Genomic DNA, 24,380 nt, shown 5'->3' with positions numbered 1-24,380 from the left:
TATTGTCACCTGTGCACCCCACACTCAGTCATAATTCAACTGCTACCATGGGAAAGACCAGAGAGCTTTTGAAAGACACCAGAGAAAAAAATTGTGGCGCTCCACAAAGCTGGAAGAGGCTATGGGACAATTGGAAAGTAGCTTAGTGAGAATAAATCAACAGTTGCAGCAATTGTTAGAAAATGGTAAAAGGCTAAACGTGACTACCGTAATAATCTACCTTTGACTGGGGCTCCATGTAAAATTTGCCCTCGTGGGGCATCACTCATGATGAGAAAAGTGAGGGCTGGTTGCACAGTTTCAAAGGCTACTGTCAGTAGAACACTACGGTGCATTGATTTAAAATCATGCATTGCTCAGAAGGTTCCCCTGTTGAAGCCAGTACATATGAAGGCCTGTCTGAAGTTTGCCAGGGACCATCTGAATGATCTAGAGGGGTCATGGGAGAAAGTCATGTGGTCAGATGAGACCAAAGTAGAACTTTTCGGTGCAAACTTTACTCGTCATGTGTGTGGGTGAAAATGAAGGATGAGTACAATGCCAAGTACACCATCCCCACTGTGAAGTATGGGTCTGGATACCTCATGCTTTGGGGCTGCTTTTCAGCAAAGGAGACAGGAATACTGTACTGTATAAAGCAGAGGATGAATGGTGCAATGTATTGTCAGATTTTAACCCATAAGAACCCACGGTGGCGCCAGGGTCACAAACACTTTGAACGCCTCAGTCTCTTTGATATAAAGCTTTATGTCTGACTTCAACTCATTAAAACCCTAAGCGGCACATACGGAACATCCTGTTGTGATGATCATGTGATAATCATGTGACTCTGTCAGGAAGTAGTCTCTCCAAAATGGTGGTTCTGCTGGTGTGCTGACTTCAAGGAACCAGACAATTTCAAAAAGTTATTTGATACTACAGGTAATTTCAAAGTCATTTGACACTTGTAATGCTTTGATAACATGTTCTACCTTACATTCAACCTGGTCTCACCATATTTATTGAATAAATTAATATCAAACCAAAGTGGGAAATATCGCTGTGACATAAATGTCACATCGGGCTTTGAGCCCCAAAATCAGAATGAAGAGATTGATGTGACCTATTTGTCACAATAGCAGAAATGGTAATAATCCACCGAATTAATTTAGTAGTATCTGTTATATTCAGTTGATATACTGTATGTTCTGCTTGTCAAAAGTGTACTGACCAAACAAAAATATAAAATAATGAAGTATTTTATTTGTGTTACAAAACAATTTTTACAATTTACTATCTTATGCTGATCCCACAAAAATGCAAATGGATAGCTCAGATGAAGTCCCTGATAACCCTCTTTACAATCCTACCAAGCAAGACATGGAGAGTGACGAGTCAAGTCAGTGTTATGAATTAGACAATAGTGAATTAAAATAAAATAGGCAACCAACCTAGGCAAAAAAACAAGAAACAGAAGGAACTGTCCAAGGTAGAAAACACCTTTCTTGGAGGAGCAAACCTTTTGAAGTGCACATTCAAAGGACCACATGTCACACCTCCAGACATTCTTCGTAGTCCTCTTGAGTACTTCAGAAAGTTCATAACAACAGAAATGCTTGAATTACTCAAAGAACAAACAAATTTGTACAGTGTACAAAAGTTGGAAAAGCACAACAATGTAAACACCACTGTAAAAGAACTGGAAATCATGATTGGTTTTTAACTGCGAATGGGTCTTTGTCAACTGACAGGAAATTGTGCGTACTGGGAAAATGACACAAGATGTCCCATGGTTGCTGACGTCATGTCACGTAATCGTTTTCAGAACCTGCTGGTCAATTTATATTTCACTGACCACACTGACTTATCAAGCAGGCAAGCAGAAGATAAGTGTTGGAAGATCCAGCCATGGTTGGATATGTTTCGCAAACGACGTCTGGATATCACTCCGGAAGAGCATAACTCGATTGATGAGCAAATGGTGTCGTTCAGAGGGACACACAGTCTAATAAGACAGTATGTGAAGGGCAAGCCCCATCCTTGGGGATTTAAAATTTGGAGTCGCTGTTCTTCCTCAGGAATCTTTTATGATTTTACGGTCTATGAAGGTGGCACTTTGAAAAAATCCTCACTTGGCATGGGAGGTGATGTCGTGGTCAAGCTTTGTGAAACTCTTCCGCCACACCAGAATTACAAAGTGTTTGCCGACAATCTTTTTTCTTCAGCACCGCTGGTGCTCAACCTTCTTCAACGAAAGATCTACTTTGTGGGAACTCTGCGTGGCAATCGCTTGGCTGGGTGTCAGCCTGAAGATGAGAAAAGTCTTGCCAAGACAGGAAGAGGATCTGTTGATGCCAGGGTGAAAAAAAGAAGGAAGGCTGGCCATTGTCAAGTGGTATGACAACAAATCTGTTACCTTGATCTCATCCTACTGAGCAGTTGAGCCTCAATATACCGTCCGACGCTGGAGCAAAGCAGACAAGAAATTTTTAGAGGTCAGACGGCCACACATTGTAAGGGAGTACAAAACGCTCATGGGAGGAGTAGATCTCCTTGATGGATGCATTGCAAGGTGCAAGTACCACATGAGGTCACGGAGGTGGTACCGCTACTTGTTCTGGCACACCATCATGTTAGGTCTGGTTAATGCAGGGTTGATCTACCGCCGTGACTGTAAACTACTTGGTGTCAAAAATACACTGCGACAAAAGAGCTTCCAGGCGGAAGTTGCCACTAGCCTCATTCTTACGCAGGCACAAAGAGGCCGACCATCTCCGTCACCACCCCCACCCCCCAAGAGGGTTCGTGTTGGAGTTCAAGTTGCACACTGGCCTCTGAAATGTAAAAAATGTGGACGCTACAAACTCTGCAAAGTTTACGCAACTACCACCCTCTGTGAGAAATGTGATGTGTGTCTTTGCCTCACTGAGAAACAAAACAGTTTCAAGTTTTACCATTTGGGATAGGCTAAAAGGCTTGTCCGATACTTAACAGACGAACGAAGTTTGAAAATTTTTCAGACATGGTGCTGATGATGTGGGTTCTATTTTTCTTCAGTATTTTTATGTATTTGCACATCTAATGTTTACAGGTTTGTTGTTCAGTTCTCTGTACCCATGGTAGCTTGTTAAATGCCCCAAAATAAGCAGTATTATTTATTTTTGATACAGTTCCAATATTTATTTTATTACACTAAGCAAAGCTAAATCATTTTATGTTAAATCTTGTTATTAAAGTCAGAGCTTTGATATATGTTGTTAAAATGCAAATAAAAACGCAGTTTACATGTTGCTGAGCACTAAAAATGGTCGTTTACTTACTGTTAAATTAAGAGCATCTTTACTACTAACGCCCAATGTGGCAAATATGTAACAATGCAGATCTAAGGTATGAAAAACTTTTATTTAGAAAAAAACATCAAAAATGTGTTTTATGTGGTCCACTTGGTCTGTAGTATATAGCAAATAATTTTCCTTCTAGGAAAAATGGGTCTGGGTTCTTATGGGTTAAGCTGCAACTTCCTTCCCTCAGTCACAGACTTGAAGATGAGTCGTGGCTGGATCTTCCAACATGGCAATGATCCGAAGCACACAGCTAAGATGACAAAGAAGTGGCTGCGTAAAAAGCATACCAAGGTTCTGAAGTGATCTAGCCAGTCTCTAGACCCCAATCCAATAGAAAATATTAAGATGGAGCTGAAACTTCGTGTTTCTCAATGACAGTCCGGAAACCTGACAGATCTAGAGAAGATTTGTGTGGAGGAATGGGCCAAAATCAACCTGGAGAAGAATTACAGAAAGCGCCTGACCTCTGTGATTTCAAACAAAGGCTTCTGAACTAAATATTAGTACTGATTTTCTCAGGCGTACAAATACTTATGAACCGCAGTAAATTACAAATAAATTATTGAAAAATTATACAATGTGTGTTCCTGATTTTTGTGTTTGGATTATGCCTCTATAAGTGGAAATGCATTTATGATTGAAATTTCAGACTTCTACCTATTTTTTTAAGTGGGTGAACTTCCAAAATCACAAGGGGTGCAAATCCTTCTGCTCCTCACTGTACATACTGTTATATTACTTTGGGCAGTATTCAGCCTAGCCCACCTCTTTTTTTTTTTTTTAAATAGAAAAAGTAAATGGAAATGAACAACTAAAATTATTATAAATTAACCTTTTCTTGAACAAATTAAGAATTTTCTTTTCATAAATGTTTATTTAACATTCATATAGAACAGGGGTCTCAAACATGAGGCCCTGTGGCCAATTGCAGTCTGTGAGGCCATATTTTGCTGCCCCCATTTGACATTCAATTGTAGTTTTTGTGATGCCTGCATGTATTTTGCCATAAGCAATAAAGAAATATACAAATAATTTTAACTACGATGAATCAATTACCGTATTTTCAACACTATAAGGCGCACCATCAATGAATGGCCTATTTTAAAATTGTTGTCATATGTAGGGCACACCTCATTATTATGTACAGCAGTAGTGGTTAGGGTTGCGCTTCGCATCCACGAGATAGAACTGCGCTAATTGCAATGTAATGCCATGATTAATCAATATTGATCCATATATAAGGCACATCTGATTATAAGGCACCCTGTCTGTTTTGAGGAAACTGAAGGCTTTTAGGTGCGTCGTTTAAGGCAGAAAATACTGTAATTGAGGGATGCATATTAGGGGAAAAAAACATTAAAGACATGCAAATTTTAAATAAAATCTATTAATTTAGTGAGATGTGATTGACCATTTTTGCTTATTGCAGTTTTATTACCCTATATTTTCCCTTCTTTTCTAAAGGTGTCTTCTCTAGAGAGCAATGTAGGTGAGACACTCTGCTCACTGAAGTTTGCCCAGCGGGTGTGCAAGGTGGAGCTTGGCCCTGCATCCAGGAAGATCGAATCTGGCGGTGGGCAGTGCGACTGAATTGATTTCCCGTTGCCACGCAAAAACAGTCATTGTTACCTTACAACAGCAACCAACAGATATCCTGCTCAAGGGCTAACAAAATTTGTCAGACATTGACAGAGACAAGTGAACACCCTTTGCCGCCATTGAGCGCATGCAGGTATATTTATTACGTACCTTCACTCTGAGTGCCAAAGCAATGTCAGCCTCCACCATGTATTATTTTGTGCTTCCTTAAGCCACCATGGTCTCACTTTCCTTGAGAATATTACAAATTTCAGGATTTTATCACCATTCATCACCATTTAAGACTCCCACATACACATTATCTTGTGAAGTTGACTTACATTTTTCCAATGTACTTTGTAGTAGATCAAACGTGTTATACTGTATACATAACAGCACTTACGTAAATATAGTACTGTAGTTTATGAGCTATCTGATGGAAGTGACTCGATGCTTTGCTTCTCTTAAGAGCCTTATCTTGTTGCCATTTAAGAAGGGGAATAGCAGTCAAGTGTGCAGGTGGCCTTGTATTGTGAATAGTGCAATAGGCTTCTCACTGAGGAAGAGCTTTGGGGTCGAAGTGGAAGGAAAATGCACTTTAAGAGTTTAAGGATGCTGGCAGTAGGTATCACAAGTGAATGTCATGCAAAAAATATTTTCTGTTGTCTCTTCATTATTGCTCAAGTGTACCAACCTTTAAATCTTTTGATTCACATGTAGCAAGCTATCAGTTTAACTCTTTGGTTGCCATTGACAGCGCTAGATGTCCAATGCATTTTGACAGGCACAGGCTGGCAGCGATACATGGATTGGACGTCTAGGGCTATAATTGGTACTAAAATATGATCACTTAAAAGTCTACCTGCTCCAAGTTTAAATCCATCCATCCATTGTTATCAATGGCAGGCAATGAGTTAATGATCTACAGTATGGTAGTCACTTAATAATTAGAGAGTGATAGTTTTCCTAATAAATCTGATGTATTTAAAAAGCGTGCGGATGCTCAATGAATCAATAAAAGACAGCGATTTAAAAAACAAAAGATGTACATTACTTTTATTTAAAACATCATATGACAACAAAGATGAAAGGTTATCATGGTTGTTTTTGTTTCAACTATATATATACGGTAGATTGTAGCAAACGATACAAAAAAAACCCACAATGCCTGCAATCACACGCCTATAACAATATGTTCCCAAAATTAGACACCCCACATTCTCAAAGTGGCTTTTTCTTTTCTTTCAACTCCAAATCAGTCTCCGTCTTCGTGTTCTGCTTGTACCTCTCCCGCCACTCCAGTCAGCTGCTCCTCATTGACTCCCAAACGATCACCTGGAAACAAAAAATAAAATTAGTGGTTAGAATTTTTTTTTATTTTTTTTTTTATAGAATAGTGGGAGGAGGGAATAATTCTCACGGATAAGTTCAGCAATGGCCCTTTGTGTTCTCCTCGCCAACTTCTCCAGTTTCTTTGCTACATCCCGCTTGAGATCCCTAGATCCAAAACCACAGTTTCAGTCACAGAATACCTTTAATGATACCAAAGTCAAAGTAATAAACACAAAGGTTTTACCAGTCTGGTTTCCTTGGGGCCAGATTAGCCAAATCCTGGGGAAATAGAATGACTTTTTTTTTTAAACCATTTGTTTCTGCAATAATAAATAAATAAATGAAGAAAAGAATACACACCACTTCTTCAATGATGGGCTCAGGATTGGCTGCCTTTAACTGGTCCTTGACTTTATCCTCCACTGGAAACAGACAAATGTCTCTTCAATCCAAATCTATTTTTAAACGTTACATTGTAATAACTGCATACTTTGTGGACACTTTCTAATTGTCCAATTTTTGTTTCATCACCTTTTGGAGAAACCTTTTATCGGGCTGTCATTTAAATCAATTTGCTGAAACATGAGCAGTCACAGTCAGATCTCCCAATACAAATAAATTGGACTTCCATCACTGACAGTGGCAGCCAATACCAATCAACTTTGAAGTGTTATAATAAGAGTATATTTAGGTTATATTTAAAGAGAGAACTATCAGTCGCGTCGCACCCACCAAATTTAACATAAACAAAACATGTTTAACATTCAAACATATAAAGCTTACTAGACAATAAGCCTCAGGTGGCCACATTCTACTTTGGGATATTTACACCACAAGACATGCAGATCATTAGCCTGTAAAAATCCCTGAATAAACTGCACTGGACTATAAAGCAGAGGGTTCAAAGTGGGGAAAAAAAGTAGCGTTTAATAGTCTGAAAATTGGTAATGGGTCACACCAAATGTTGATGTTGTGTATTTTCGTTACCAAAAATAGTCACTTGCCCTATAAAGGGTTTGTTCCCCTTTGTCATAGCCTGATGCCTGCAATACACTGGTCCATTTATTATAAACTCAAAAGTACACGTGCCGTTTACCACTTTCAAGGTATACTGTGGTATGAAAACATCAAGGTTTCAAAATCACAAAAATTTTCCGTCATACCGTCCCTAAAATTAGCTATTTTTTCTGTCCCAAAATACACGAAGAAATCCCTCGCTTGCAGCTGCAAGGCTCAACCCTCCCCAAACAGTTGTTGCTCAGTGTCAGTCAGTCAGCTGTGCTACACGATGGCTGGAGGAGGTGAAACTCCTGAACATTTTTCAATCTCTGGTATTGGAATACTTGGAATACGGCTACAGAAAAGTTAGACAGCCACGGCTTATAGGAGGAGGGCCAACCAACATATAAAACATGTTTACGGAGGGTGACTGCCGAGGAGGCAATACCTCCAATAGGATTTCGCATTTCTATAAAATTAAAGGTTAGTAAACACTGTTATGAACGTTTCCCACCAGCTACGAGAGTTAACTCCAGCGTGTTTAGTGTCTCTAGTGGTGGTAAAACGTAGTGTTTTTTTTTCCCACTGGCAACTGTGTTGAGAATGAGAGTATGTTAATAATATGTAATAATATGTATAATATGTATATTTAAAAAAATAGATTACAAATAAAAAGAAAGAGTATGTGTATAATGTAAACATACAATGAGTCATACACATGGGCTTTTTATGAAAACTAATTCAATTATTTTTGTTCTGATGGTAATAATGTTGAGCTGTGGCTATGGGTTTGGGCTCACTTAAAGGACTAAATTTATTTAAATTTTGTTAAGAATATTTTTTTAATTATTGTTATTTTAACGTATTATACTTATATTCCAATTTGCTAATAAGTTTTGAAAATGAAGAAAAAAACCTGTTCAATTGATTTTTTTTTAAACCCGGATATCACAAATTAACACATTTTAGAGCTGCAATTGCAATACTGCGACACCGTGAGATTTTGGGTTAAGGTTATATCGTCAGAATAACATATTGGCACATGCCTACTCAAAAGCCATTGCCTGAACATAGATATCATGAAAATAAAGATGATGCACACCTGATGCAGGTTTGGCTTTGGGGATCTGCCTCTCCTTTAACTCATCATCCTCTGGCGTGTAATTTCTCAGCTTCAAATCCCTGAGCAGAAAGAGAAATGTGAGACAACGTTTTACAGAATCACAGGAAACAATCCAATTTTGGTTTGGAAAAAAAAAAAATCTAAGATATTTTTGAGTGTCTTTCAATTTCATCGAGTAGATCAGCTTGATTTTCAGAATGACAAGGTCATTACATTACATTTTTTAAATTCATACTTTTTGTGACTTTTTTTTGTATGCCATGAGATCTTTCTTATGTCTATAAAAGTTGAGAAAGAGGAAACGCTTGCGCATAAAAAAAAAAAAAACCTGCAGCCGTCAAGCATCCAGCAGGGGGAGGTGTAGGCTTGATGCAAAAGGCTTTTTTTTTTTTTTTTTTTTTTTAAATGAGACCATCTGCATCCCTGTATGGCTGCCTGTCGATTGACTGGGGGCTAGGGAATAAAGTGGCCCTTTTTCCCCTGCCTGTGAACCCGTCTCGTTAACGTATCCCACCTGCTCCTGGGCACAGACAACAAGCGGCCGAGGAATGCCATCCTTGACATTCTAATTACTGAGGTCATCATGTCGTCTCATAGAAGAATTTTTGGCAGGCTCAACTTGACGACCACACAAGGTCCAGAACTCTGCAGGTACACAGCGTCTGGCTGTGTGTTGAACAAGAAGACACACTTTTCTCTCAAGTTGAGACCAAGCTAGTGGGGGGGCACGTAGCTGACACATTCATCACCCCGCCCCACCCCCTATGCGTCCATTGCAGCATGCAGACAGAGTTGTGCCTTGTATACCAATAGGGATGCTGGTCATGTTCTCCGATCTGACTTTTATCCCCGGATCTCGTTAAACAATATATTTGGCCAACATTCATAAATATTTTAGCATCGATCTTTGGAATCAAGACAAAATTGGAGGAAAATGTACTTCCGAAGTAATTAATCTTTATTATTTTTTAAGTCATCATTCCAATCAATATTTTGTATTAAACTATGATCTTGTTCAGGCTTCAAATTAGTTAACAGCACCTATACTGGTTACATTAAAATGGTGCCATACATTTTGCCTCAATTGCATCGCAATTAAAATTGGAAAATATTGGTATCCCACCACTTGGCATACTGAGTTATAAGTTATTATACAAGCCTGCAGCCTTTGTGCATGGGCTGGTCACAGCTTCATACAGTTGGTGTGACTGGAGTTCCAACTGGATGTCTCTAAACTGGGATGCTTGGGATTCATTAACTGAGGTAAAGACCCTTAAACCATAAAACATCAATGGATTATAAACTCCACACATATGACTACTGTGTCCCCAGAAAGAAATAATCACTCAAAAAAATAAAATAAAATAAACACACACCCTAATTTTCGGACTATAAGTGGCTACTTTTTTCTTTAATTTTGAATCCTGCGGTTCATAGTCAAGTGCGGCTTATTTGTTGATTTATTTGGGTTAATAGGTAAAACCTTTGACAGCGGCGTCATAAGACTGCCATAAGACCATCATAATTATGACATGACACTGTCATGGTCATTAATGAATGCTAATGACAGATGTAATTAAGTGCCATCCGGCAAATTATGTCACTAACTCCATTTATGTCCAGCTTGGATCTTTTACATCCATTCAAAAGTGAGATAACTTGCCAGATACCACTAAATGACATGTGTTATAAGCATTCATAAATGCTCATGACGGTATCATGTCATAATTATGATTGTCTAATGACAGGCTTTTGGCGCCACTGTCAAATAAAGTATTACTAAATACCATAAGTAGCAATTAATGAAACAACTGGAACAGTAACTGAAGACATAATTAGCACAGAACATCAAATTTTGATTGTCATTTACATCTGTAGTCCTGTAATGCATGCTAGGAGGCATGTTAGACAACGACAGCGTTGACAGCAGGTGTCAGCAGAGGTTGACTGTCTCCCCGAAGGGAGCAGTGATGACCAAATAAAGCTTTGCAGCCGAGTGGTTCAAAGCTTCATGGTAGTTCATCTGGTCTTACGACAGTCGTTTGATGCCACTGTCAAATATAGTCTTACCTGTTAATATCTTTTGGTGTTCATATCTCATACTACAGTGAAGACAGCTGAGGCTTATAGTCCAGTATGGCTTATTTATGAACAAATGCCGTTTTCGTGCCAAATTTGGTGGGTGGCGGCTTTTAGTCAGGTGCGCCTCATAGTGCAAAAATTACGGTAATTAGAATTTAAAATCTGTGCAAAAGCCCAGCATAATGAGTTTTTGGGCCGCACCTATCAATTATTTTAGTAGTCAATTAATCTATCAAAAAGTTAGTTTGAATAATCGAGTAATCGGATCAGGAACATTTCAAGATTGCACTTTCAAAAGAGCATTAAAATGTGAATACAAAATAAAATTCCAAAGTGTTTCTTCAAATCATTCAGAATTGCACTTTCATTAAAAAATAAATTTAAATACCTGAGCTTAGCCTAAAATTGTAAAAAAAAAAAAAAAATTTTTAAATTAGGATCGAAGTTCAACAAGAGAACAATTGGCTAACTTGCATAGCAAACGCCTGCTATCTTAAATGTGATAAAATGTTCGTTTTTTTTTTTATTTTATTTTTAACATGCTCTTAAATCTTTCAAACAAATTCCCACAAAAAAACAACTGCTAAATATACCTATAAAATAAATTATGAATGCATAAAAAACATTAGCTCAACGAAAAACTTATTTTGTCTTAACAGGGAGCAGTTGGATTCAGCCATGTTAAATGAGTTATGTCATATTCACTGTTGCCACTAAATGGCAGTATATCCACCCAAATCAATAAAACTAAATGCAAACACTCCCAAAACAAACCATTACTACTCAAAGCTGCAAAATTTGATTCAAAGCTTTTTTCTAATGGAATTACTTGAGTTAATTCATTAATCGTTGCACCGGTAATTAGCTTGTGCTCATGCAATAAAGTTCTCGGTCTTAGTGAAGGAAATCCGTCAGCAGGGAGTGCTGGTGGGTGGTAATGCATGAGGAAATAGAGGCCTGTGTTAGGAGTCATGAAGGAAGGTCACCTCAATAAGTCATGACATGAAGCAAACGTGATTCCAAGTCTGAGGTTGAAGGCGAGCATTCGAGTAATGCAATTGGTCTGCAACAGCACGTTTTCTTGTTTATTACTGTTATTGTCGTATTGTATTGTTATTGAAGTACATTTACACTGAAAACTTCATTATAAATGTCCAATTAATGAAAATACTGTAGGTTGAGTTACCTTATATGTCCTATGATTGCCTGTGTGTATTTGCCGATTGAACGGAGGCTAGGGAATAAAGTTGCCCTTTTTCTCCTCCCTGTGAACCCATCTAGTTAAGGTGTTTGTCACCTCATCATTACTACCGTAAATTCCGGATTACAAGCCGCTACTTTTTTCCCTCATTTTGAATCCTGCGGCGTATGCAATGATGCGGCCAATTTATCAATTTTTCTAACGACCGCCAGGAGCGCTCGAGCATAAAATGCAAGCATAAGACACGTGGAATATGTGTGTCGAGAAAGACGCTAGTTGGCACTCTTACCCGTATTTTAAGTTTGTGCTTTGTGCACGAATAAAAGTAGCAGACCCTCATCTTTGTGCATTAGTAGAATTAGCATAGCCTGGTACTCCAGACTCACCGCTGTTCCAGCTATTGAATCTGGCCACCATTAAGCGGATAAAATTTTCAGAGCGGAGCAATCCACAGCAAACAGACAGCGGAGTGGACCAATCAGTGACGGGCGGGACGAGGGACTTGCGCGCGAAAGTAAACATACGAGGAGAGCGGAGTTTATTCAACATGGCTAGCGCGAGACAGACTGTTGTCACTGACTTGTGTCGATGTGTTTTTGGTAATTTAAAACTGATTTTACCGTGGATTGGAACACATTTTCGGCTCTGCTGTTCGCCATCTGTGTTGTGGAGACGACTTCCGACGCGGAAGAGTGACACCGCTCGTTAAGAGCACGTCACGCAAATAAACGGATTTATCGATCGATTTTGTACTTGCTCGAGAGGGCGTTAATGGGCTGGGTCTCAGACTATTCTCTCAGTGTTTGAAAAACACACGGAGAACAGTCTGGCCGTGCCAGGCAAGAATTAGCATACCCGCATCATGCTAGAAGAAATGGATATGATGTGCCGAGTTGAATTGAAGGCTTGGATGGCCAGCGGCGTCAGATCGTTTACAAAAGTGGTCGTATGCGAAGAGCAACTTTTGCAAAAGTCTGACAGCGTGGAGCAGCGTGAAAAAAATCCACCATCACCAACGGGTTTCGAAAAGCCGGTCTGCTGCGTGATGAAGAGGACGACACGCTAAGGAGTGAGCTTGAGGAGTCAGCTAAGTGCCGTGTTGCTGGCACTGTTTGGAAAGAAAAGTTAAGGTATTGTAACGATGACAAATAGTAACCCGTTAAGTTAGGTTGCACTTCTTTATTTTGGAAACTCGTCGAACAACACACGACTGCTGCCTCTAGCAGCCGACGCACACACACAGACACACCCGCAACAACAACGACAGCACGTCTCTTGCTCTTCCCCACCTCCCTTACCTGTAAGTCACGCGCTGTATCATAACTCGATTTGTTAAAATATGGTATTTAAACTTGGAAAACTGTGTATTTCTTTATAAATATTTCAGTTTAATGTGTGGGCACACGCGGCTTATAGGCAGGAGAGGCTTATGTATGTACAAAATGCTTTTTCCTTTAAAAATGTACTGGGTGAGGTTTGTAATCCGGGGCGCTCAATGGTCCGGAATTTACGGTATAGCATCCAGTTGGGCATCACAATAAAATTAGCAATGATAAATTAAATCCACGGCCGCATATATCGGTATCGATTTTACATCGGAGTTGGACAACATCGGGATATCGGTTACAGGTTATCAAGTAATTATCGGACAACACTAATCACGACACTAAATAAATTACTTTATGCCCTCAGTCCAATAAATATTTGCCCCAACAACAAGGCACCTACCTGATGCCATTGATGGGACTAGACGAATGATCGCTAGCAGCCAGTCAAAATGGATTAGCCGTCTAACGCCGTCAATAGCCGCCAGTGTAACGAAACTGACCAAGAATCCTGGAACAGATTGAGTGCCACTTAAACAAATATTGGTATGAAGTTTGACCTGACAGAAGCTGGTAAATAAAACGGTCATAGGGTCGGTAAAATGTTTTAGGAATTAACCTTGAGGTAGGATTCATATCTAAAAACAAATACAAAATGTCTAAACGTTTATTCAAGAGAAAAATATTCATTTCCCTTCTTAGAACAGCGACATTTCATGTCACTCTAGTCTCCTTGCTGAATGCTAAAAGTGCACTTGCACATTTCCTATTTCACTAGCGTATGTCTACACAGCTACTGATAGTACATCAGGACAGTGTGGTGTGGAAGGCAGCCAAAGGTGAGCATAATGTTGAAATGCAGCAGAGGAGCTTCAAGCAAGCTTTGAATGTACACTATACTAATACTGCTGTATTACCACATTGTCATTTGCCTTCAATTACCGTAATTTCTGCACTATGGAATGCACCTAGCTATAAACTGCACCACCCAAATTAAAAATTACAAAATACATGCACAAGCTGCACCTGACTATAAGCCACAGGTGTCAACATTTTAGTATCGAACACGACCATATTTTACAGACCATAAGCTGCCACATTTCTTTCCATTTGTACCCTGCGGAATTTATAACGAAGTGGCTTATTTATGGAACTATTTTTTAAAAATAAATTAGCTTAATATTTTTCCATTAAAAATAACATTTTCAATTTATTTCGCTCCGCAGCCCAGCTAATTATGATGACGTTACCATTTAGGTGGTGTTCAGTCTCTAATCATGAGGGTGAGTGTTCCATTATGACGATACTTCATCATGATGCGCTGGGCCAAATTAGCGAAATTTTTATTTTTAATGAAATGTCATGAAACTGCTTTGCACCCCTTCACAAAAATCAATAAATAAGAAGCTTAGTTGTTAAAGCTGCAAGGCTCAAAATTTAAAGAAAAACTTATTGTGTACAGTCCAAAAATAACGGTACATATTAAATGCACAATTCAGTAGATGTCTCATCTATATTTGGTGAATTATAATTCATTAATATGGATTAACACATTCAAATAATTCTATAAAGTATAATGGAACTTAAGGCTCCCATGTCTGTTTGTTCTTTGTTAATCTTATGGGTTTGTGTGTGAATACTGCTGCTGACATGGAGCGTTTAATTTCCCTTGTGGGAAGAAAAATGAGATGTCTATATCTAATGCTGAAATGTACCCTGTGGTTATGAAGTATCTAGTTGTATAATCTACCCGGCGCACTCAGCATTAGAACTATCAACTCACTGCCTGCCAATGATGGCGATATACTATGGTATGAAAAAGTATCTGAAGCTTTTGGAATTTCTCACATTTCTGCATAAAATCACCATCATATGTGATCTGAGCTTTGTCAGAATCACACAGAAGAAAATACAGTGTCTGCTTTAAATAAACCACACAAACATTTATAAGTTTTCATATTTTAATGAGGATAGCATGCAAACAATAACAGAAGGGGGGGAATAAGTAAGTGAACCCTCTGCCTAAGGAAACTTAAAGAGCAATTGAAACCAATTTTTACTGAACATTTTAAGTCAGGTGTGTGCCCAACCCATGGTGGTTTTAGTTAAAGCAGTTTTTTCATCTGTGTGATTTTGACAAAGATCAGATCACATTTGATGGTGATTTTTTTTTGCAGAAATGTGAGAAGTTCCCAAAGGTTCAGGTACTTTTTCATACCACATTATGTCCAATTCATTTGAATTGGGATGAATGACAGTTAATCTTCCTTTTCCAGTGCCATTGACAGTGCTACACGTCCAATCCATTTTGAGTGGGAAGGATGACGGCGATCACTTGCTGTCAGCCTTCCCAGTCAGAATGAATTGGACATGTAGTGCCTTGGTATTTGTTTATTATTTTTTTAACAAAACCCATGGTGACTATAGCCTTTCAAGTCATATTTTGGCAAAGTGTATTCCTCAGTAATTATATTTTTAATACTGCAATATTGACACTGAGTTAGTAATGGGTGTTTTGAATTGCATAAAGCACGTAAAATAAGCCTATATCCATATAAACCCATACATGTAATCTCCTGAACATGAGATTTGTTCTGTTGGACCGGGAGAATACAGTGGCACTCCCTTGGTGTCGTCACCTTGCAGTCATTAAATATAAACAATGGAAAAGGTCTTGTAGGACAGGAACGATGTCTGCTTGTGCATACCAAATGACACCAAGCTGCAGGATATTTGAGCAGTTAATAACACCAGGATGTGATAGTAGCCAGAGTAAACAGAGTGCAATGTGTCACCAATAATTGGTGTTGAGATGAGTTGCAGATAAATCTTGTCATGTTCCTTCAGATTGCTTCCACTTCCTTGCATCACAGTCGACTAACAAAAAAACAAAAATAAAGTTACAGTATGTAATGAACTAACCTGTGTCTATGCTCTGGAGTCTCCTCTTCCAAATTAGCTCGTTTATGCTCTGGCTCGCCATCTCCCTGTTCTCGCCCCTGTTGGGAGTAAAGAAATACAAAAACATTAATAGTAGTGCCATTTTAAGGTGATTTAGTTATAAAATAACGTGCCCTGTGATTGACTGGCGAACAGTTCAGGTTGGTCTGCATGTTGCACAATGTCAGCTAAAATAGGTTCCAGCACCTCACGAATCTAACCATGATAAGCAGTGATTAAATGGGTGGATATAATAAATCTACAACACTAGCCACGATTACATGCAGCAAATATTCAGGTTAAGGTCAGTGATTTCACTACTCTTTTTTAATTTATTTATAGTCTTTAGTGATTTTTATGTAATGGTATCAATGTACTTTATGCAGAGAACGTCGCTAAGTCAGAAATTTGTTATTGTCACAACACTAGTGTTGTCATCCTGCTGTTTTCGTATTAAAACTACACTTTATCTGATTATTCAATTATTCTACAATGATCAAAAGAATAATTTGCAGGCAGCCCTACGTTAAAGAAGCCAGAATGAAGCAAATAATATGAATTGTGTGTTACTGTGTTTGGTCTGTGATTTAGGAGTCAGGTACAATTGCTTCTGTAAAAAATAAATAAAAGGCTGGCGTCACTGAGGCTTTCAGCAAGAGGCTAACCGCACTACAATTGCAGCTGCATTTCAATCAATCACAATCCAAAGCTGCGAGAAAGTAAACAAATAACAAGCTAGCACAAATCCTGGAAAAAGAACTTGTAACAAAGGATATCAAATCCCACCCAACATGCATTTTCCTGAAGACGCTTCCTGCCCACATGCTACAACAATTCAAAGCTCTGACTCATTCTTTAAGGGGAGTACAAAAGGAAAGCCAGGAATGTCAACAGTGCTTCATCAAACTTGGCTTGCAAAGTCAGTTTACTTCCATATAGTACCTCTTCAGCGGAATCTCCTGTGAACCGGGAACAGGCTTGACTGCAAAAGTAGTGCCTCCAGCCATGTCCCAACACTTTTGACAAGCATGACTGCGCATTTTCAAATTCTGTGAGTTTGGAAGTCCAGTCAAAATCTCATTTTTTTATATCATTTTTCCTCATTTATATTAGAGCTGGGATAAAAAAATAAAAATCTTAGATTTTTTTTTTCACCCCAAAAAATTATATTTATGATTTGTCTGATTTTTTCCCCCTTCCCTCCTACTTTTTTAGGGGGAATAAGAACAAGACAAAGAAAGCTCAAAATAAGTTGAAAACTTCACAGGGCACTCATTGTGTCAGGTGTATGTATGACTTTCTATATTGTGAATCTGCCCAAATTGACCTCTCCAGAAATCACTGTAAAAGAGCTGTAAATTTGTGACCAAAACCTTGACTTGTTAATAACCCATTTTCAGATGTATTAATTATGATATAAATTAATGATTGTGTCTGCTCTAGTCTGACCATCCTAAGAAAAATCACTGACAGATCATCAAACTTCACTGAAAAAAGAATAATCACAGCGAATTACCTTTCAACTGTAGTGAAAAAAAAGAAAGTGCCATGCCACGTCGCTTCCTATTTTATTTTGAAGGCTTCGCCTTTTTTGTAGTCGCGTACCTGCCCTTCCTCTTGTCACCTAATCACCTATTGTTTCCACCTGTTCCCTATTACCTTGTGTGTATATAATTCCCTTGTCTTGTGCAGAAGTGTCTTTCTACTCCAGTTAGTCACATCAGGCTCTCTTCATAGCTTTCATAATAATCCTGTATATTATCCTTCATTTGGAGTGCTTTGTGTTTGTACATTTTGATCCGAGTAATTCTGACTTTTTCCTCCTTTTGGAACGTTTACCGTTTTTACCTTTCCTCCATTTTGGAGTGCTTTGTGTTTTAACTTTTTGATCCAAGTCATCCTGGCTCATTCCTCCTCTTTCTCTAGTCTTTGGTTTGTAGAACAATAATTGTGTTGCACAGAACAGTCACAACATGATTCCATGTTTTGATTCCGGTTTCGAACGACTCTCGATTCCGATTCTTTTAACAGGCAGGGTAAAAAAAATAGATTAAAAAAAAAAAAAAAAAAAAAAAAAGAGGCAGGGTCAAAAAATGTATAGTTTAAAAATTCATTAGTTTATATTAATGTCTTCTCTTTTTAAAAAAAATATATATATATGAATTTTAAATGTATTATTATTATTTTATTATTTATTAATACATTTAATATGAAATTTATGAATTATAATAACTTTTTAACATATATCAGTCTTTGAACGCCGCCAAGTCTGTCATTTCGCATCTAGTACTATATACATGTGATATCGACCATAGCTAGGCCTGTCGCGATAACAAATTTCAGTGTGCGATAATTATTCTCATAAATTATTGCGATATGCGATATTATTGCGCCCCCCCAATTTTTTTTAACCAATTTACAATAACACAGTGCGAATACAGTATATATTAATAGATCAAGTACACCCATTTAAACACGATAAATATTTACTCTTAAATTCAAATATACTTTTTAAGAAATCTCAACTAAAAACAATAGACCCTGCCTCTTAAGTAAAAAACAACAATATTGATACCGCACAGAAACACAGAATAAATAAAATGTGTTTAAAAAAAAAAAAAAAATTGCACTTAATAACTTAAGCATTTAGGAAAATGAAAAAATTTCCCGTCATAGCTTCTGCAATGGTGTTCCATAGGGATGCAACGATACAGTTAAGTCATGGTTCGGTACGAATTTTGATACGGGGGACACGATTTTCGATCCGATTCAATACATTTAATGCTCTGTAAAAAAAAAAAAAAAAAAAAAAATTTTCTTTTTTCTTTTTTTTTTTTTTTTTGCTAACGAGCAAAAATTAAATTGCCATCATATAAACATGCATTTTAGTGCATAATATTTACGTGCTTACTTCTTACTGATATGAAAAAAAAATGTATAAAAGTGCTGAGAACAATCTTTACTGTTTGTAAAGTGAGGCAGGGCACACCGTTGATTGCTACAGCTCTCTTAGCAGCTAGGTTTACTACATGAGCAAGACATCCTATTTATGGTCCGAATCCATCTGTGTCATGTACTGAATTAACAATATTTGCAATATTATCTATAGTCACTGGTATGGATTGATTTGGCCTTCTTAACCTCATGTGACAAATGACAGTTTAGAATTCATCGATGTAGTATATGGACTACATGTCCCATAATCACTCTGGGCTCACGTAGCCAATGGCATGGGACGTAGCACATCTAGTTTGCCATTTCATGATATCTAGTGTGTGCGCGCAACCGCGCATTAAAAAAGTTAGCAAGCTCCGCTGAAGTCACGTCTGCTCATTACTACACAACACCAGCATATGACGGCTTTCATAAACAGGACGAGTTTGAAGCACAGCGCTCTTAATTTCATTCAGCTGTTCGTTGTCAAAGTGAGGTTATTTGTAGCAGCCAAGTTCGTAACAATGTTTTGGCGGACTTCGTTGTAAATATCCAGCGTTGTGCCGAAAAATAGCCGCCCCGCAGGAAATGTCACTCCTGCCGGGAGCGCCCACACGTCAACAACACCGGCGCGCCATAGATGGTCCACAGTCACTCCGGAGCACTGACGCGGCTGGTATACGTTGAACAATAGGATATAATGGGAACGATTGGCTCTGGCGCTAGTTTTTGCCGGACCTGGAACGAAGATGCATTTTGCGCAGTTGGTAACAAACTTTTAACAGCACGTCTGCCGCACGCGCGCACACACGTGCACGCGAGGCGATAAATCGCAGCGGAAAAATTACCGCTTTCATTTTTATATATCGCGCGATAAATGGAATTATTGCATATTGCGACAGGCTTAACCATAGCCCAACGTAATAATACGATTTATTCTCGTACTATTCCATCCATCCATCCAAGCTGTGCACTTGGCATTTGTATTCCATGAAGCCGGTCGTGCAGCCACCTTTGCATGATATAGTTGTGTTGTAAATGTTGCACTGAACTGACTGGTCTTTTTTTTTTTTTTTTTTTTGTAAATTTAAGCCAAACGTTTGAGCGCCGCCGCACCGTGTTCATGGTTGTAAACAAGTTGCAATACACAAACACGCGTTCCTTGTGGCTTATTCTTCGTGGTTTTCGGCAGCAATTTTTTTCTGCTCTGCGGTCAGGGCATCGAAACATGGAATCGAAATTTTAAAATTCGAACGGTTCCGGGGGCATTGGAGTGCTAGAACCGGTGTTCGGCCATTCCTTACTACGCGGCGAAACGTCCTACACAATGCTCAGCGCGCTTGCGCATGCATCCACACTAGGGCTGCAGCTATCGAATATTTTAGTAATCGAGTAATCGACAGAAAATTCTATCGATTTATCGAGTAATCGGATCTGGGTGTCATCCTTGACAGCACACTTTCCTTCCGGTCACATATCAACAGCATCACCAGATCAGCCTATCTCCACTTTCGCAACATTTCTCACCTCCTCCCTTCTCTCACCCGCCATACCGCTTCCACCCTGGTCTGTAATCTAATAACCACCCGGCTCGATTATTGTAACTCACTGCTCTTCGGTCTCCCTAATAAGTCCCTCCAGAAACTGCAGCTCCTCCAGAACTCAGCAGCACGCCTCATCACACGAACCCCCGCAACACACCACATTACCCCCATCCTCCGTCAACTTCACTGGCTTCCCGTCAAACAAAGAATCAATTACAAAATCCTCATCATCACCTTCAAAATACTCCATGCCTTGGCCCCTCCCTACCTTTGCGATCTTCTCCATCCAAACAATCCAACCCGTTCACTTCGCCCTACCACTCCCCCCCCCTCTCCGTCCCACGTGTCCGCCTCTCCACTTTTGGTTCCAGAGCTTTTAGTCATTGCGCCCCCCAGCTCTGGAACTCCCTATCCCCTGATCTCCGCAACATATCTACTCTATCACTTTTCAAATCTCGACTGAAAACACACCTGTTCACTCTATCTTACCCACCATAACCCCTAGCTGTCATATTTTTTTTTACCTCTTTTATTGTGCTTTTAAGTTTTTAATCCTTTTAATACCTTTTTATCGTACTGTAATTCCATGCCTCTTGTGAAGCGTCTTTGTGTATCTGAAAAGCGCTCTAGAAATAAAATGTATTATTATTATTATTATTATAAAACATTTTTTTAAAGGTAAAGAGCAATTATAAATATACATGAGAAAAAAAGACATTTAATCCAATATTGAACCATTTTCAGTCAATCAATGTCTTTATTTTCGATGTACATTGTTGAAAACAGCCACCAATTGTATCTAACATGTGACTAGAAAAAAAAATTCACTGCTTTCACTCAAAAAAACTTCTCGATCTTATAAAAAACAAACATATTTCTTACCTAAAAATGTAATTACGCTTGATAACACACATCACTTGAAAGGTACGTGGTTTTCCCACGTGTTTCAATTTAATTTCCATTTGTGTCAAGCTATTTTTAAGTTCTAGTTAAGTTTTAAGTTAGTCTAAACTGTGAGTACTGATAGGATTTTGAGTTTTTGCAGTGTTCAAAATAATTGTATGATACCTGCTGTATTGGAGCACATTAGGGACCAGTGCTATTTGGTGTTTTATTCAGCAATGACTACTGAGCTAAAACTGACAGTTAGCTTTACTGTTTTAATTTTACACCCTCATCACTCTACAGCGCTGTGTTTTTACAGATTAAATAAAGCCTGTATGTAGGACACGTTAGCAACGCATCGACAGTGGTCATAATCAATAGAAACTTAGCCCTACGAAGGGCTAACGTTACGTGAGCGAGTGACAGTAACGTTATATTTATTAGCGTAGAGAAGTTTACTGCTTAAAGATGGCGGCTGTTTACTAACGCTGCCCAGACGCGGCCGAGTCTGTCTTTTCGCATCTAGTCCTAAATGCATGCGCTATCTATGAGACAGATCGGACACCAGCTGCTACCACACTAGCATCATGTGGGCGTAGTTTTTAGCAACGTCGGCGTAGTTTGTAGCGGCTGTCGGCTGCGGTAAGTTTTTTTTTTTTTTTTTTTGCTCCTTCCTCCACGCACGTGACATCAGCGCGTTGTCCCGCATTAAAAATACTCCGGGCAAAACGTGATGCTTAGAGCTGGCAAAATTAAACGATTCCTCGAGGTGAATAAAATTACTCCGATCAGTTTTTAAACTCGAGTTACTCGAGTATTCGTTTCAGCTCTAATCCACACGCATGCGCACATCGGTTAGAAGCGGCAAGTACTCACTATTTTTGTTTTTATTGAGTTATTTAGGACCTTTTCACTGCCTTAAAGATACTTTTTGCATGTATTACCCTCTCATACTTTTAACCATTGTGTTTATTTTTTTTGTGTTAGCTTTGAAGCAGTTGACCACATTAGTCACGTAGCGTATTTAAACTGTCCTTATTTGATATAACTACATTTAAGTATTTTCAGCAGGCATTTTTTGAGTACGTTATTCCTGTATGCATTTAAACAAAACAAGTTTAGAGCGCACAGTAGTACTTTGGGTGTCAAATTCGACTAATGTAGGACGTTTCGCCGATGTAGAAGATTTTGGCAGAACACCGGGTCCCATTGATGTTCGATGGTTGATGCCCAACCCTAATTATAAACATGACCTATCTCAGTAGTGTTTTTTGTTGACTTTTTTGCCATCACTGGACATTTTCTCTTTTTTCTGCTAAATTTCAGTAAAGGAACATTTGTAGAATTTCAGTATTTTGTTTTCCCAAAATAAACATCTATTAAAAACATAATAATAATCCAATATTATAAACATGACCTAGGCTTTTGTTGACTTTTTGCCGTCACTGAACATTTTCTCTTATATATATATACATATATATATATATATATATATATACATATATATATACATACAGTGCTGCTCAAAAGTTTGTGAACCCCCTCAACATTTTGGAATTTTCTATTATTTCAACCTGATTTCCTAATCAATCAATTCAGTAGTTTTTTTTTTGTTTTTTTAACAGTTGTGTTGTCGAGACTAAATTAAAAAGAGTTTTCATCAACTGATGTAGGTGCAAAATTGAACTATTTGGTCACAACCAAAACCGCCATGTCTGGCGTAAAGTCAACACTGCATACCACCAAAAGAACCTTCTCCCAACAGTGAAGCATGGAGGTGGGAATGTCAAGATCTGGGCTTGCTTTTCATCCTCAGGACCTGGACAACTCCACATAGTCCAGGGAATCATGAATTCTGAGGAATATTGTCAAATCCTAGAACATAACCTGACGCCATCTGTTTTGAAGTTAAAGCTTGGCAGAAGGTGGATCATGCAACATGATAATGATCCAAAGCATTCCAGCAATACAACCAAGGAATGGCTGAAAAAGAAGAAGATTCGTGTTCTGGACTGGCCCAGTCAAAGTCCTGACCTAAATCCCATTGAAATGCTGTGGCGGGACCTGAAGCGAGCAGTTCATGCCAGACGCCCATCAAACCTCTCTCAACTGACTGCGTTCTGCAAGGAAGAATGGGCAAAAATCCCCCAAAGTAGATGTGAGAGGCTGATTAGTCACTACAGAAACCGTTTGGTTGAGGTAATCTCTGCAAAAGGAGGCGCAATATCCTATTAACTGAAGGGGTTCACATACTTTTGCACACATAATATCTGAGTTTTTCTTAAATCAACCACTTTTGTTAAATAAAGAATGACAATATAACTATTTCTTTTGTTTCAGTCCATTATTTGGAATGTCAGTATTGTGGATTTGGGTATAACTTAACATTTAATAAGGTTATTTTAGTTTTTTTTACAAAAAATCTGACCATCGCTGTGGGGTTCACAAACTTTCGAGCAGCACTGTATATATATATATAGAAATCTGGATTATGTTTTGCTTGTAAATCTAAACTCATTCACTGCCATTTAACGTTATACACATCAAATATATTTCAACCAGTTGCCATTGAGCGATCATGTTTGACTGCCTTTGATCCATGTCCTTTCATCCATTTCCAATCCATTTTCACTTAGGGGCCGGCAGCGACCACCGCCTTCACTGGAAGCCAATTAGTTATTTTTTTAAAAATATGTAGACATGTTTAAAATTCCGATTTTTTTTTTTTTTTACCCGATTACGATTCTCTGTTTAACGCTATAACATTCAATGCGACCGAAAAGTCCCACCAATATCTGGCCGACTTTAACCTGTTAGCTCCAGGCTAATATTGCTACAAATGACTTCGCAGCAAAATGTTTATTTTTAGCACTAACTTTGAGTCCACCCGACTCTTATGCGTACTTACATGAAGCTGTTTGTCCCTCAACGCTTTTAATCTCTCTTTTCTCTTCAAGGCTTGTTCCTGGAGAGACCCAACATTATTATTGTTCTCCATGTTTAGACTCACCACGCCGCTCGGTAGTTCTGCACTCTACTACAAAACCTATGTTAGGGTAATGTAATCGACTGACGAACAATCGATCGCACTCTTTGAGATCTAAACAAATTCAA

General features: G+C 38.5%; 2 protein-coding genes across 2 annotated transcripts in view; one reads left to right on the top strand and one right to left on the bottom strand.

Annotated features, from left to right (window-relative positions):
- The window catches only part of si:ch211-257p13.3 (kinesin-like protein KIFC3), a 29,197-nt gene extending 23,139 nt beyond the window's left edge, over positions 1-6,058 (top strand). The window contains exon 21 of the mRNA XM_057833582.1: positions 4,788-6,058. Coding sequence (XP_057689565.1) covers positions 4,788-4,913 — 126 coding nt within the window. The 3' untranslated portion in view covers positions 4,914-6,058. The remainder of the gene's footprint in view (positions 1-4,787) is intronic.
- ccdc12 (coiled-coil domain containing 12) lies at positions 5,930-24,322 on the bottom strand. Its single transcript, XM_057833587.1, has 7 exons — positions 24,175-24,322; positions 15,886-15,962; positions 8,335-8,414; positions 6,594-6,655; positions 6,478-6,512; positions 6,322-6,398; positions 5,930-6,236 (listed from the first exon to the last, which is right to left on the bottom strand). The coding sequence occupies exons 1-7, from the start codon at positions 24,262-24,264 to the stop codon at positions 6,157-6,159; spliced, it is 501 nt and encodes a 166-aa protein (XP_057689570.1). The 5' UTR covers positions 24,265-24,322; the 3' UTR covers positions 5,930-6,156.
- Positions 24,323-24,380: the final 58 nt, after the last annotated feature.

This window comes from Corythoichthys intestinalis, chromosome 4 (assembly GCF_030265065.1).
Source record: "Corythoichthys intestinalis isolate RoL2023-P3 chromosome 4, ASM3026506v1, whole genome shotgun sequence".
Taxonomy (NCBI): domain Eukaryota; kingdom Metazoa; phylum Chordata; class Actinopteri; order Syngnathiformes; family Syngnathidae; genus Corythoichthys; species Corythoichthys intestinalis.
This window is presented reverse-complemented; position numbering and strand designations above follow the sequence as displayed.